Below are 16,626 nucleotides of genomic sequence, written 5' to 3'. Positions count from 1 at the left end.
ACTGAGACTCTCAACCCAGCACACCTTCATGGGTGGACAGCTGCACTATACAAGTAGGGATTGAAAAGGCAAAGCAATGATTTGCATAAAACTCCATGTATAATGCTTACACAGATGTTCTTTAGCAGTGCCATGCACATGAGTGAATAGAATATGCTTAGGTCGGTGTGTTGCAGCTCGTTGATGGTTGGCTTTTCTTTATCGTTATTGCCATTTGTTTCCAGCTTGACTAGTTTTGTGTGTGGGTTTTTTCATTTTTTTTTTCAGTTCAGTACTGTGTATTTTTGTTATGAGTAGTTTGTATGAATGTCACTACTCAATAAACCATTGACCATTACACAATCTGGGGTGGGATATCTTTAAAACTGGTCCTTTTCTTCTCTTGTGCAGCATGCAGACCCATAGCAAGGTTTGGATACTCAAGGCTATGTTGAACAGGACCTTCCTAGGCTTCGTTCACACACCGCAGGCTAGGGCTCTTAATGTTTAAATTAAATGTAGTCTCTGAGTCACATGGTCAAGCTGTCTGACCTGGATATGGAGCACTTTGTATTATGTTTCTTTCTAAAGTGTAATTGGTTAATATCTCTCAAAGCATTTCTCTCTAATCCTAAAACCCTGAGTGACAGCCCTTGACTTAACTCCAGCTTGAGTCCTCTCCTTCCTTTCTTCAGAGTGGTCCCCTCCATATAGTCCATCTGCATACCTTCATTTTTGAGTATAGCCTCCTCTGGCTCATGTTTGTCCTATTTATTGATTCTTAAATGGAAATTCTGCAGTTGGCTGCCTCATTTCAGTTTGCAACCTCTCCTCTTTAAAACTCTAGATCTGTAGCATAACACTGCCTAATCTCACTAGCCTTTCTAGCTCACCATCCATTCACACGAAACCATAGCCCCACTAATTATCACACCAACCTGGTAATATATAATCTATCACAAAGTAACTCCAATAGAAGCATGCAATTTTTTGCTGGAGAGCACATGACTAAACATCCACAATAACCCATTGGATTAACCACAAACCTAGCATGCTACTCACCGTAAAGCAATTAAGTGCCTCATTAGGGGTAGTAACTACTAGATAAATGCTGTTTTATCTGTTGCTCTGTGTCGACCATTTTAGTAGTAGTAGTATGCGACTGAGATGTGCTGAATGTGTGCGCTCATAGATAGGTTAACTAAAATTTAAAGATGTATTTTAGCAATGTAGTTATTCCTTGAGTAGAAAGTCTTGATCTGGATTACTGAAGTGGGTGTTGTGCTGTCTGGTTCTTCTTGCACCTTTGAAGCACTGTTCTCGGGTGTTCAGCTGCAGCAATGATGACCACCAATATTAAAGGTAGAAAAGAAAAATCCATCTAATTTGCTATCTGACTTAATGTTCGGTCTGACATTTAATGTTTTCTCTCTACAGATCAGCTTAATGTTCTCTTCATAGTAGTAGATGATTTGCGCACTTCTTTGGGTTGTTACGGAGATAAAGTTGTTAAAACTCCAAACATTGATCAACTTTCATCCCAGAGCGTTGTCTTCCGAAATGCATATGCACAGGTAAGACCTATTTCAGTATGCAATTGGTGTCTATTGTGCTAGAATGTATTTGTGAGTGGCAGAGGTGTCTTGAGGTCTGTCAACACTTACAAAAATGTTCTGTCTCTGGAGTACTGTGTTCAGACTTGGATGCCACTGTAAGGGAAGCTTGACAGCAGTTGACTTGATACCTTTTAACTGGCTTGCCCTTTCCACAATGTGGTATGTCTCAGAGCACCTTTGTGTGTATGTATGTGTTATTTGTAGAGCATGAACATAGCTAAAGAGCAGCAAAGTGCTGAAAATGGCTTTGGAAGTTATGATTATTGTAGAGGGTCAAATGTAGACTGTCACATCGGGGATAGTGCTCGTTGACAATGTGTCTTCAGCTTTTTTTTTTATATATATATATATATATATATATATATATATATATTCAAGCTCTGATTGCCCCCACGATTGAGTTGCACTCGGACACCGGCGAAAGGTGGCAAGCCTTTATTTACAGTACGTGCTGACAACTGCCTGCTGCTTTTCAATCCAGTCTCTCCCGCAGCATGCCTGACGCGTTTCGGAAATTTGCTTCCTTCTTCTGAGGCTATGAGATGTTGCAGGTAAGATTAGTGCTCACCGAACCATGTTGCTTCTTCAATGCTACTTGACACGCCCCCAGATGGGCGGGTTCCATAACCAGAGCATGGCATTGTGGTCTACATGGTCCTGAAATAAAATCCATAGATGGACGCACTTGTTACTGGGGAAAACACAGTCCGCGCCCTCAAATGGGCCCCCAACCAGCAGTGTCAGCGCTAATCCCAAGCCAATGTCCCACAAGGCGATTCGGCATATATCCGTACGCGTGGCCCCCTCCGTTCTAGGGGTGGTGCAAACTCGGCGACTGGGCCGCCGCCTAATATTCATTTAATTACAAAAGGTGTGGGCGTGTCCACCGCAACAATCTCATGTCGAGCCTCTGAAGAGGGCGGAAGCCCAGAAACGCGTCAGGCTCTACTATCGTTGACACGAGAACTGTAATCACAGAAGGACGCAGTGTTGACTTTACCCTGAAAATTGCTTCGAGAAATATGCTCGTAACAAGCTGCTGGGGAGTGCGGCCTTGCCTGCAGGCAACTTTGGAGCTTGAATATATATATATATATATATATTACACAAAGTCCCGTAACTGCAACCAGCAAGGAACACACTGGCACAGACCACAATAGCAGGTGAAATCCAGTGTTTATTACATCCCAAAAATGGTCCACATAACTCGTTTCAGCCGCCGACCTGTGGCCTTGATCATAGTCACGCTTTTAATAGTCACTAGGCAGGTAAGTGAGAGACGTTGTAAAATTGACAAAGTGCTGGTGCTTTACAGTAGTTATTTATAATGTATGACAGTGACCAAGCATAAAATTACTTTACTGTGTTTTGAGGCAATGACCAATGTAAAAACATTGGTTTACTGTAATGCCAGGAGTAGAAGACAAAAGCATGCTGCTTCCTTGCCCTTAGAAATGGTAGAGTTGAAACGGTTCGACCTCAGTTTAGTCAAACTGGGAGAAGTGAGAACAGACTCTCGAATGAAACGTGATTCAGAACAGACACTGAACCAGTGTGAAACTATCGTCTGTCGATTATAGACACGCATTCCTCGCTAGTGGGTAAAATGTGTCATCCGATTGAGGTGTGGGGGGCGAATGACCTAATGACATGAGTTACAGGCGTGTGCAATGATATCCACCTAATGCGTAGAAGAGCACAATCTGGTTAACTCATGTCAGGTTATGTTGGGAGTTCGTTTATAGTTGTTCTAAGCCTGAAGAAGGTTGGCATCAGTTTATGCCACCGAAACGTTTCGCTTTGCTTTGAGAAGTGTATCCAAGAGACTACTTGGTTCTACGAGAGAGACATTTTTGGAATAGTGCTGAACCAGGGTTATAAAGTAAGTGTCATACACTTGGTGTGCGCAGTTTGAATCTCCATTTATGTGATGCTTAGTACTATATTGTAATAGTTTTCATATATGGTCGTTTTTAAATCCTGTTTTTAACCAATGTTGACATTTAAAGTGTAGTAAATCAAATATGCATTCTTCTAAAATTCACTTTTTAAATCAAATATGCATTCTTCTAAAATGCACTTTTTTTTTTTTTCTTTTTTTTATATATGTGTAAAACAATGTCTTTATCTTACTAATTTGGATAAAGAATGCAAACAAAAATAAATATTGTATTTTTCATAATTTTTTTTGGTTTCCTTGTAAGGTTAGTGACGCAATTAGTATATGGGTGATATTAAGGTGTATGCATGATGGTGTGGCTCTGGATGCTTAAAATAAACCCAAGGGGAATTGTTTTTTGACAGAAGTGTATTTGGTGTCCTGTCCCTTTGGAGAGGAGGACTCCTCATCTTTGTGGTCAACTCATTGGTAATCAACCGGATTACTGCAATGGTTTATCCGTGAGACTCCCATTATGTATTTTCTCATATGACACCGTTATAAATCTTGCTGCCCATGCTCGATTTAACTTGCCAGGAACTTCTTCTTGCTCGTTCCACTGACATTAAACCGGTTGGCTATCTGCCAATAGCTAGGCACAGTAGAAATGGACATTGGGTTTCAAGGCCATTCATGGCACACCTCTTACTTCACCTAACTGGTCTCCTACAATATTTATTCTGTCTTTTCAGATATCATTAATAGGATAACCATGTATGGGGTACTGCTTATACATTTGGAATTTTTTTTTATGTATGTTGTCCAGAGCAGGTGGTCTCTTGGCCAAATATGCTGGGGAAAATCTTCAGTTTGAGGATTCGTAAAGCGCCTACATTCCTTTTTTTCTTATCATAATTTGAGCATGATAGAAGGATGAATGCATGTAACAATAAGTGCACACCATTCAAAGCATGGACTCGTGTTCAGGTAGGCCTTGGTTCTCTTCCTTACTCCAGAAGAGCACTTCAGCTTTCTTTATCCAGATCCCTTAAAGTGTGGGGGCCGAGAGATGGTAAAGCTTACAGTGGGATAGAGCCGGGGGTGGGGGGGGCGTCATACCCATGTGCTCAGACTCCCCTTTTTGAAGTGATTTTTGCAATCGCCAGTTCTCACAAAAACAATGGTGCACTACAGAACTAGACAGACCTTTTTTCTTTGGTCTTTTGATCTTCTCTCTCCCCTACTTGATCTAAATCTTCCCCTTTGTCTTTTTCAGCAAGCCGTGTGTGCCCCCAGCAGAGTGTCCTTTTTAACTGGGCGCAGACCCGACACAACTAGGCTTTTTGACTTCAACTCCTACTGGCGCGTGCATGCAGGAAACTACACGACGATGCCCCAGTATTTCAAGGAGAACGGCTATGTGACCATGTCTGTTGGCAAAGTCTTTCATCCAGGTATGCTAAAGATTATTTTCTATTAACTGCACAGAATTAATTGAAATTCACACTACCATTCTGAAAGAAGGCTCTTGATGATCCACAAACTCGGGCCGCGCCTGAAGTCGTAGTGATGAGGTGCTACTCCTTCCCCCCGCAGTGCTCATGACTTTGAGTGCGTGGACTATCCACCTTAATAAAAAAATAATAAATAACTTCAAATCTATCCACTTGACTAAAACTGACATACGCTATTTCTTATTCGAACCACAGCCAATATTTAATTGAATATCTCAACCGTTTAATCTTTTAATCCAACTGAATGTACATTAGACCGTTTGTGGTAAATGGCAGGAGCCCAACAACAGCCCTTCATTTCTTTATTGTATCATATGCACAGATTTTGAAGATCAGTGATTCATCTTAAGAAGCAATGTGCCGTTTTCTGAGTAAACCACTCGGAAATATGCTAATGGCGTCGCAAATGTACATTCAAGAACGAAGCACGGGAACCTATGAATATATAGTGGTGCATTTCTTGACTGCACTTTTTTTTGTGTGCTGACGAATTCCTATCTTGAGCAATGTTCACGTACCCTTTTTTTATTTTTTCCTGAGTTCAGTTCATTGGGGTCTGGCTTGACGTGCTGCTGTTTACCTGATGTGATCCAGGTGGAACAAGCGCTTGAATCCCTACTAAGGAAGGGGTTTTGGTTCCGCCTACACGTTGATTCTCTTGAGTAGTGTGAGTGCAAGATGTGCATTTGCTGTGTAAAAGACCTCTTGTTGCACTCCTTTTTGGATCAAAGTGGTTTGCCATGATCTAGCATGGACCGTGCGTTCAAACATAATAACGAAGCAGCTTGCTTCATCTTGCAACAATCATCTTATCTGTGCCAATATTAAATGTTGTGGTGTAGATCAAGGAGTAGTCTTTCTTCACCCCTTGCTTGCACTATGTAAAAAGATGTTCTAAGGGCAGAGGGCGGTTAATGGATTGCAATAAAGGCAGAAGCCTGCCCAGCACCCTCGATCACTCTGCCGGCCCACTGCACCTTGGGCCTGATCGAGGCGCCGGTCCCTGGAACTACTGCAGTAATGTAGAGGTTTGTAGGAAGCTGTCTCTGTATAGTGCACTAAAACTAAGTTCACTGTACAGAGTCCAGGATCACCCTGGTTGGTATGCAGAGGCAAAAGTAGATTAACGCTCTATTTGTGGTAGTGTGGACGAGCAGTTGGGCTTATAAGAGGGTAGTGCTAAACATTTGTTGTACTTGGAGACAATAAATGATCCACACACTAATAAATCGGATGCCAATTTGCCAAAATATAATCTTTTTTTCTTATAGTTTTTAAGACCAAGAACTTTGATCAGCAGTAAGTACTTTTCAAGATATGAATTTTTCAAGTTCTCAAAATAAATCCCTCTTGTGTGCAATTACGGGCCATTGAAGTCTGTTGGAGAAAATAGAAAAATGCATATAAAATCATACAGCTGGATTTTTGAGGTTCACGTTCTGGATTTAGGTACGTAGCACGGCCAGATCCAATGTTCCACCAGCGGGTTCTCTGAAGAGTGCCAGATTACGCCAGGAGCAGGGTGCTAAGGTCGTTGGTAGCTGGTGCTCTATGAAGAAGGGCCACCTGAAAACACTGCTCAAGCGGACTTAAAGGCAAGTCCAGAGGGTCTCTACTTGAGGGAGCAGGTTGCCAGGATCACAGCTGGTTCACCGGTGCCTTGGGCAGGCTGGGTGCAGAGGAGATGGGTCAGCTGGGCGACATGCATCAAAATGTCTTTGTGGTCCGGGGAAGGCAGGTTGCAGGGACAATTCTGGGACCGCTGGGTCTCTCAGTGAGTCTCTGGTCTCAACATCACTCAACGGGAGCTTGCTTCCTAGGCAGTTTGTGTCCAGAATAGACTGTCCCCATGTAGGTTGCAGGGGGGGGGGGGGGGGGGAGGGGGGTTCCAGTACCAGGTCCGACACTGCTCTGGTAGGTCCTGATGTCTTCAGAGGGTGAGATCTGTCTCCCACCAAGTGTGGAGTGGATGTACCTCCTCTTGCTGGGGTGCTGCATCGAAGTTGCTGGAGAGTAGCAAGTCAGTAAAAGGACTCTGTGGTTTCGGTGCCTGTGGTCTGCAGGGGAGTTTCCCCCCCCCCAAGGGTGTTCTCTGGCAATTAGCGAAGAGCTGGGGGTGCTTCTGGGTTCTTGGAGCCCTCACAGCAGCAGGACGGGGCTGTACACCACTCTTTGTCTATCGTATCTAAAGTTCAGGGTCCAGGGATACCAAGTAGATACTACATTTAGGGGTGTTTAGAGGGGGGTGATCGGTAGTAGCCAATGAGCTACGTAGCATTAGGGTGTCTACACCCTCTAAATGACCAGTTCATGTAGGAAAGGGCACTAACCTACCTCTGATTGCCAATTCCTCCATCTTGGGATGGCAGGAATTAACCTAAGTCGTGCTCAAATCACATGCCCCACCTTAAGGGTGGTGCTGGCTGAATGTGGGCACACAATCTAACACATTTTCCCCACCCGTCCTCCTGCGAAATGTGGATCAGGAAGGGGGGGTGGGAGGGGGAGAGAAGGTTTTGCATCCTCAACTAGCAGGAGATGCCAGGGTTGCATTTTCTTAAAAGCTTCCTGCCCTGGAAGGCAGGTGTGAAACAACTCTTCCCAGAGCAAGCTTTGTTCCTTGCCTCTGAGCGCTGGCTCGCCACCCGTGAGGTTAGAAACCGGTCTAGTGGGAGCAGGCTGGCTGGCTAAGATTGGCTTGAGACCACCAGTGCTAGGTCGGGTTTTAGGAGACCCTTTAAGGTGTCTTATGTGTTCGTCTATTTATAAATCCAATACTGGCATAAGTGATGATTTATTAAGACTGTTTGGTATCAAACATCTTGGGGTGCAGTGAAGCCATCTTTGAGCTAGGAAACTTGTGAGGACAAGTATCCAGCCCATGTATTCTCACTGGCTTCCCTGTGCACTTGCACTATCCAAGAAAAGACTGAGATTGTAGGGTCCTATCTGCTCAGGCATATAGGACCACACATGTGATGTAGTGTACTCTGCCTTAGGACTGTAAGGCCTGCAGTAGGGGTGACTTACCTATACCTCATGCATTGTATGGAGGTATGGCGGCTGTGTGCCATGTCAACTCCATTTTTTTTTTTTTTTTCTCTGCACCAAGACACTCCGCTGCAATGGCAGTTTGCATAGTCTTTGCTAGGAGTCTCTGGGGCGCAATTTGAGCTGCGGCCCTAGTGAACCCTCTTCAGTCCCGATTCCCTAGGTACCAGGAGTTATCATTTACTAGGGACTTGCAGGAGTTGTTGAAGTTGTGTCAATCGTAGTACCGTTTTAGGAAAGATATCTCGCCCTGGAAACCTAGTTAGCAGGGACCCCGGGCACTTCCAATTCAAAATCTCATCATGCACCAGGTAAAGTGGGGGCTAACCATGTAAAAAGAGGCACTTTCCTAAAGGTTTCATCTTTCCACACTATTCAGTAGATGGTAACTGTGCTAAAGCTACTTCTCTTTGCCCCACCAGAGCCGCTCACCCTGGAATAAGCAGCCTTCCCAGGCCTAGACAAAGATGCAGTCCCTTACCTGGCTATCCCAGCATTCCTATTCACCAGGAGAAGAGGGCCATTTGGCAGGAGAGCTTCTGTGTGAAGTGAGCTTCATGCTTCATGATGTGTGCTGAGGAAAGTCTGAGTGCATGGATGCTGGGGATGTCTGTAGAATCTGAGCGCAGGGTGTGCATGCCAGTTGTGAGTGCAAGATCTGCCTGTAGGGGATAAGTGCAGGGCATGCATGCAACAGGTGGTTCATGTTAGTGATCAGAACAGGAGGGCATGAACTAAGGAATCAAGGAGATGCCTGTTGGTGAAGGGGGTGCATTTGTGTGCGTGCAAGATGCTCACCTGTGCAAAGGGCTGCCTAAGGAAGGTCATAATGGTGCGAGTGTAGAGTGAGCCGTAAGTTGTTGCAGGTAGTTTCTGTGTAAACAATGCAATGATCACTGTATGTGCATGGTGTCTGTTATGTGCTGGGGTATCTCTGAAAGAATGGGTGAGTGCTTGAAGGGGGTATTTGTAGTGTATGATGCTGGGGTGCCAGTGTGGAAATAGGGTGTGTCTATAGGTGGCGCAATGCAGGGCGGTTCTTTTATCTGGTGAGTGTAGGTGGTGCGAGTGGTGAGTGCTAGAGTGCAGAGATGAGTGCATGGTTGTCTGTTAGTGCAGGGAGTAAGAGCAGGGTGGTACCTATGTGTTGCGTGCAGGGGGTCCCTTTGAGGCAAGCACAGTGTATGCTATCTGGGTTATTGCAGGGAGTGCTTGTGATTGGTTGCAGGGGGTGCCTGTCTCCGTGTGCAGGCATACGTCTAGGTTAGTGAAAAATATGCATACAGTAGGTGCCTCCAAGAGGGGGAGTAAAAGGGGTGCCTCGGCATAAGTGTGGAGTTTCCCATAGGGAGCGGGTGCTGCAATGCTCCATAGGGAGCGGATGTGAGGGTTCATGTTTGATCCTCACATCTAGAAACACTTGCATGCTGTGTGGGTGCTAGTGGATTGGTATGCCTGTTCGTGTGCAGGGTAAGTCTGGTGCCTCTTTGTGTGAGTGGGTGCAGCAGGTGCTGATGTGGTGGTGATCTAAAGGGTGTCTAGGAGGTGATGATAGAGGATGTCCGTCAGTGCAGAAGAAGACTGTGGAGAGTGCTTGTAGCTGGTGAGCATAGACTGAGTGCCTCTTGGAGGTGAGTGCAAGGGCTGGCTGTAGGTGGTAGGTGAAAGGGCTGCACGTATGAGTGCAGCTTGCGATTATATGTGCGCAGGGGCTGCCTGTGCAGAAGTCTTGTGTGCATGGAGTTCCTGGTGACTGCAGTTTGTGTCTGTAGGAGGGTGAGTAGGATGTGACTGTGTGTGAAAAGTGTGCTGTTGAATAGAGTTCCCACGAGTGTAGGAGTTGAGCGCCTTGCATGCCTATAGGGGTTAAGTGCATGTGAGTGTAGGACATCTTTGCAGGGCGAGTCATGATCACGTGCTAAGGGGGGGTGCAATGTTGGTTTGTTCATGTTATACCTGTATGTAGTGAGTGCAGCGGGCCCAGTAGCCGGGCGAGTACGAAGGTTCCTGTAGGCAGTGAGCGCAGGATGCACATAGTATGGTATCTGGAAAGGAGTGAAAGGGTGCAACTAGGGAGAGTGCAGAGGGTGCCTTTCTGTGTTCAGGATTTTCCTGGGTGAGTGCAGGAGCATGGGATGGAAATATGGAGGGAGAAATGCCTGTGTGCAGTGTGAGCAAGGGGGAGTGGTGTGCATATGTGTACATGCACTGGGTGCCTTTGCGCTTACAGGGAATTTGTCAATTTGTAGGTAGTACCTGGGGGCGGGGGTCAGTTGACAAGTTGCTTGTTGGGAGTCAGTACTGGGGTGCCTGCTTATGTGCGCTGTGGTGCCTCTGTGGTTGACGTTTGTGGGAAGTTCTCTAGAGTTGCTAGAGACAGGTCTGTTTTGAGACCACCCAGGCGCGAAGGACTCTGTCATCCTGCCAACAGCAGAAATAAAACGAGTTTCAGAGATGGTACAAGCTTACATACCTGTTTGAACAACAGAGCTTTATCTTCAATTAAATAGCAAGGCCTGTTTTGCAGAGGAAATTTTCAAATACAAAAATTGTATAGCGTTAGGCTGTTTTATTAGTCTCTGGGCTAAAACGTTCAGAATCCTCGCATCCGAGGCATTGAAGGTAACTAAACGATGCCCAGTTTAGCTGCTGCATGCGTACAGCTATGGCCTGGATGGGATCCTGGTGCTACAGACTCAGTAAAGTTACCAGTAAGTTGCTCCCGCTCACGTTGCTGGCATAGGTCTCAGCAGTATATAGAAGCAACGGAAGACCTGCTGGTGTCTAGTGACCAACGCAGATCATGTCAGCCAGTAGAAAGAGGCCATACCTGTTCAAAGACCAGCTGCTATCTTGGATTGGGGTGAACGCCCCTTAACAACTTCAGACTAACCTAAGTGGCCATTATACTGACAGTGACGCATAGTACATGACTCCCATCTGCTAACAAACATCACTTATATCCACACACTTCAGCACATAGTGAACGAGTAGATCAAATCTCATTTGATGGCTGAAAAAGAAGTAGGAAAGAAGCTAAAAATGAACGATCCCTTTCTGTACTCGCTGGACCTTCTCAACAGCAGATCTGGGACGGCTGGTAGATATTAATGGCATTGGACTGCATGGTCTCCAAGATAATTTTATAAGTTTACATCATCTGAAACGTCTGACTTATTACTCATCTATCCGTGTTTACTACTAAATCATATCGACACTTTTATTCTCCGAAGCTGTAAGAAATGGGAAACTGAGTGTGCAGGAGGAGGAGCTCAAGTGATGTTGGATTCCATGATGACCGGAGAGTGTCAAAACCTTTCTAATCACTGAACAGGCAACACTAGAAACGCATACAGAGGTATTTAACCCTTAAATTCTGAAAACCCCTGACCTATGTAATGAAGTATGAAATCTACAAAAAAGAATAACCGATCTAGAAGCTCGCTGTAGGAAATCTAGTATTAGAATTATGGCCATCAGAAGTGAAAATGTACCTACATTACAGGAAGTGACCCCTTTTCCTTGCTGTACAGAGGGTGTATAGAATAAGGGCAAGACGATGAAAGGAGTCCACTACACCAAGATTAACTATAGCCTGCATAAGCCAACATTAACAGAGGGCTCATCTTCTAAGCAGTTAAAGAATATTGGCCATACAAATATACGAGCCACGAAATATCCTTTGCAGCAGATTCTTTAGCAGGAAGCTAACCGACTTCAAAAAAGAACATTCGTTCCATCCTATTTTCATAGAACAAACGTCCAGTAAAGTTTTCTGGACCGGCTATAATGTTGCTGTTAAAACTGTGGCATTCACAGATCCTGAAGAACAGGAAAGAGTATTGGGAAGATGCAGACCAGATGCCTACTACCATGGAAATGCACCTGGAAGGTGACCGCAATACCGAGACATGACCTGCTCAAGATGCATGTTCCAGACGCAGGGACCAAAGAGGTCACTAATAGCGGGCCCGCTTTGGAAGATGGCGCTAAATACACAGATCTTCCCTGAAAATGCAAACCCTGCAATGTGAACCAGGAAACAACTGGGAACTATTCTGATGACTTTTTGTGTCAAATACATAGTGCATCGAATACCCTTTGGAAAACAATTCTGTGCAGTGTTTCAGGTATCAAATCACCTGACTAAGGATATTTTGATGACCTATAGTTAGTGTTAACTGCAAATATGTGTTACCTCTTTACCTGACACTATGAGACCTACTCCGCATAGGGGCCATGTGGTTTTAAAAACTAAATGATCCGCGAGTACACAGCTGCCAGATGCAGTGCTGATGTTGGAGTGTACTACTACTGCCCCCAAACTGGAAGAAGTCGAACTTAAAAACTTTTTGCCAACTTTCGTCCTGGAAAACAGATGGCCATCAAAGCCGCAGCTGTTGACCTTGAATTGCAGTTTGGCCTCCGCTTGCTGGTTTGCCCAACTGAAGGAAATTGGACTTCCAGAAAACTTTCTAACTCTGTATGCAGAGGGGTTTAATTGGGACCAATGCCAAGCCGCAGCCGATCGATGTTGAGGCACTCCTGGGAATGGACTTTGAATTTTGGCTAGTCTGAGCCCCCCTTATTGACTAAAACACTAGGACCCTGCTCTTGAGCAATTTGCCATTGTTGAGACCCACTTCAAACACAGGTTGCCCTACTGATGACTAATCCGTTACTTTTTCACCATAAGTTTCTAAGCCCAAAGGTGAACTTTAACACCGGGATTAACCTGGTCCCTGTCATAGCAGCAATTCATTGTGGTCGGCCTTACTTTTGACTTTTACCCACTCTTTTGTTTTTATTTTTTATTTTTGCATAAAGTTTGGGAAGATGAGTGGACATCAAGACCGCAGGGAAGCAGTGCCTGATTTATCTGCATAAGTGACTCTAACCCAAAGGAGGATATGATGGGAGAAAAATGAATTGGTGTGACCAGGAAAGAGTAAAGGACTATGCAAACACTGAGAAACACCAAAGTTAACAAACAAGTGCACACATAGAACACTTCCTGGATACTTAAATTGTGGTCAGATGAGAAACCGTTTTGAGACACTACTAATGCCTACGGTAGAAACAGAATTCAGAAGAGAACGGTTTGCTAACCATGGCCAAACCAGCCAAAACACTAGATATGGGGGCAGAGGAAAGCTGTCCATAAGATCTCACTCCCGCCTGGCGTTATGGCTCCTGCTTAACATACCCGAGATTCACTGGCCTGCATAACTTACAAAGCAAAGTGTTCTCAAGTTTGTTAGGGTATTCATAGGGATGAGTCCCCTTTGAAATATGATGAAGTTCCACATCAGCAAACAGCTAAACGATAGAATTGCTTTTTAATCTTTCCCACGGCATTTGATTGGAGTCTTGTTCAATACCATATTTTTTCACCCACTATGCAACTCTAGCTGGAGACCTGTCCTAGGCAAAAAATTCTTGCTGCTATAGGGCTCACGCTGCTCTCTATTAAGGAGTTCCTGATACACTTATACTGGTTTGGGGTTGCTTGTTTCAACTGAGGGGTGACCGGGCCTGTTAGCAGGGTAGTACTATCCCACTGGAGTAGAAAGAAAACAGATTTGCATATGGCTGGTTCCTCTGTTTGGTGGGCCAAAAACCCATCGCTGTGATTGCAGCTCAGACCAATTACAGTGGCTGAGATGAGTTCAAGCAAGTCAAACATCACTGATTTGTTTTTCTCTGAGGGGGAGGCACACACAGTGAGTACAATGTTTGATATTTTGGTCCAGTTTGGACCTGTTTGGCATGATTTTGGGTGTTGGATGAATGTGACCGTGCTATGTTTGCACTGAGGACCCTTGAAAAAGCAACACCATTCCTTTCGTGACTGGGGACTGCCCTGCTCTGTATAAAAAGAAGTCCAATCTGAAGAAGAGTGTATGTTTCTTCAGAATACTGTACTGAGAATCTGATGGTAGCACGTGGTTGGAGTGGGGGCTTGGAGGGCTTCTAGCGCTACTAAAGGAAAATGCACAACATTGTGATTTTGTTTCTTACCCCCTGTTGCCACCCACTGTTGTTCTTCTGTCATTTGGAGGGAGCATGCATATGCATTAAAGTTATAAGAAAGGAAATGCTCAAGATCATAATGATTTACTGAAGTAACTTTAGCAGTGAGGAATACTGAATTTAAAAAATGTTAAGTGAGTGTAGTAACATCTGTAATTCATTTCCTTAATAGAGTTCAACACCTCCAATACTTTTTTTTTTTTTTGTGTTCTCAGGATTCAGACAAATGACATCTTAGCTTGTACGTTTTCAAAAGTGTTTTTTCTTTTAAAAAATTTTGGGCCCTATTTTTAAGGATAGTGGTTTGTTGCAAGCACTAATTTCCTTTCCTAGCTATTTAGCACAACACTCCTAGATTTGTTTTTCCACAGGAATTGCAGGCAATCACAGTGATGACTATCCGTACAGTTGGTCCATCCCGCCGTTCCACCCCTCCTCAGAAAAATTTGAAAACACAAAGGTAAGCTAGTATTGGAGCTAGTAGTACTGTCTAGTTTGTGAATGTCCACTTGTCATTAGGATGCTAAAACTAACTTAACAATGCTGAATCTAAGTGCCTGACCTGGTGAATCAGTTGGCACATTTCAGCAGGATATTGAGGATCACATACTGAGCACATGAAGAATTAATTGTGTTGATTCGTGGTACCATGTGGTGTTTGTGACGGTGAGATTCAAATTGTCTGCCGTGAATCCATGAGAGGACGTGTCAAACTCACAAAGGGTTCCTTGCTCTTCAATACAGAAAAAGCAGCTGAACGCAATTGAGACTGGGAATGAAGGTTACATTATAGACATCTGGGCCATTTTTCAGAGTTCCACGAACCCAGTTTCACAGATGTAAAAATACTCTCATCCGGTTGGATACAACCTTTGTTTTTTTGGCATCTATTTTCTAGTTTGCGGATCTGTGAAACAATCTGATTGGTTATTACAGATCTGAGATTAATGGTGCGGCCGCCTTAACAGCACAAGGAGGCTGTTTTTCCCCCCTCTGGAAAATAATTTTAAAGGGCACATAAGTAGGTGGTGCAGATCGGAGCTTCCGAATCCCCTCTACTTCCACGGACAGAGTGATTTCACAGTCATACACGCACACACACATCACACGCTGGTGGGGCCCATTACACTAACATTCATCTTACCACTCTATCCGTGCCATGTATAAGGGGAAACCCTTTCTGATACCTAACCAATCTGCATGTACTCTGAGGTCAATGGCATCAACTAGTTGCTATAGATCTGGTGAAAACATTTCAGATACGTAAATAAATTCAATAACATGACCATAAAATAACCACCTGACACAGTGATTCAAACAGAATATTTGTTTTTCCAAAATTGTATGAAAAGCCAATTAAATGCAAATTCATATTTGACTATTCTGGCTAAAAGTCAGAACGGTCCTCAGCAAAACAAAGTTTCTTGCCCTCATGTAGAGTCACTGTCCTCTCCGTCAGCATCGGGACCTCGGATCATCCGTTCGGGAAGAAGTGGCGCTAGACCTGTCTAGTCTACTAATATTTATACTAAAATTACATTCCATTCCAAAATGTTGCAATCATATCGTACAAAACGGATGAATGGCGGAAATTATGTCGTCTTGGTACATTGCGATACATCAGTACTATTTCACACACATTGATCGTCTCAAATAATGAATAGAAACTAAGGGGTCCACAACTAATTTGTTACTTCTACGGATGTCTCTTTTGGATAATTTGTATCCCATTCGTGGGATCATCACAAGTTCATAAAGTCAGTATTTTGTTTAGAAACAAATTTCATGTTCAGGGGCACTTGGCATCACTCCTGGATTTGTCATGATCATGGCTTTTCAGTTCGTCAAGAGGGCAAGGTCACAGGCAGCGCGAACCCTTCTTGCAAAATTTCCATCAACTCGAAGGCAGGCTGCATCTTTTAGTAGGCCGCATTGGTCAACTTAAGTAAAATGAAACACAAAACAAAATTACTGCACGGAAATGATTATACAGTGTTATTCCCCCACTAATACCCTTATGTGTATGTATTTATCTAGCCATTTGCGACATCAAAAGCCATTCATGCATATTAATTATAAGCGCAAAACCCAATAACCTCACATAAGCAACATCTATTTCTGTCAGTTTGCTTACCAACTTAGTTCACTTATTATTTTAGCCATGCAATAGCATTCCCACGTGTAATTCTTCTGTTAACAAGGTTGATTAGACAAGACTTGACAAATCTTTAGTAGTTATTAATTAATCAGTAGTACTTTTTAATTATAACATGCGAAAATGAAACAGGTATTTGGTTTTAAAGTAAAAACCCTGCTCCATTAATCCCCCCCCCTTTGGTGATATCTTATCACCACAAAAATCAAAACCCAAAAATCGATTTAATTTCCCGTTTTGAAGGAATTCAAAATTTTTTTTTTTTTTTTTTTTTTTTGTCAAACCCTTGTTTCCATCTCATCTTCTTTCTTAGTTTCTATATACATGCTTTCTCTTAGCTCTTCTAATTCTATTTCTTGTGGATCTCTTTCTGGTTTCTTTGGTCTCCTTTTAACATTT

The 16,626-nt window shown here is 43.7% G+C and overlaps 1 protein-coding gene across 1 annotated transcript in view; it reads left to right on the top strand.

Moving 5' to 3' along the window:
- IDS (iduronate 2-sulfatase) overlaps positions 1–16,626 on the top strand; it is a 109,384-nt gene that overhangs the window by 24,996 nt on the left and 67,762 nt on the right. The window contains exons 2-4 of the mRNA XM_085608003.1: positions 1,417–1,553; positions 4,751–4,928; positions 14,444–14,532. Of these exons, the coding sequence (XP_085464129.1) occupies positions 1,417–1,553; positions 4,751–4,928; positions 14,444–14,532 (404 nt within the window). The remainder of the gene's footprint in view (positions 1–1,416; positions 1,554–4,750; positions 4,929–14,443; positions 14,533–16,626) is intronic.

The sequence above is a fragment of the Triturus cristatus genome, chromosome 5_2 (assembly GCF_964204655.1).
Source record: "Triturus cristatus chromosome 5_2, aTriCri1.1, whole genome shotgun sequence".
Classification (NCBI taxonomy): domain Eukaryota; kingdom Metazoa; phylum Chordata; class Amphibia; order Caudata; family Salamandridae; genus Triturus; species Triturus cristatus.
Note: the sequence above shows the minus strand (reverse complement) of the source record. Positions and strands in the feature narration are given on the sequence as shown.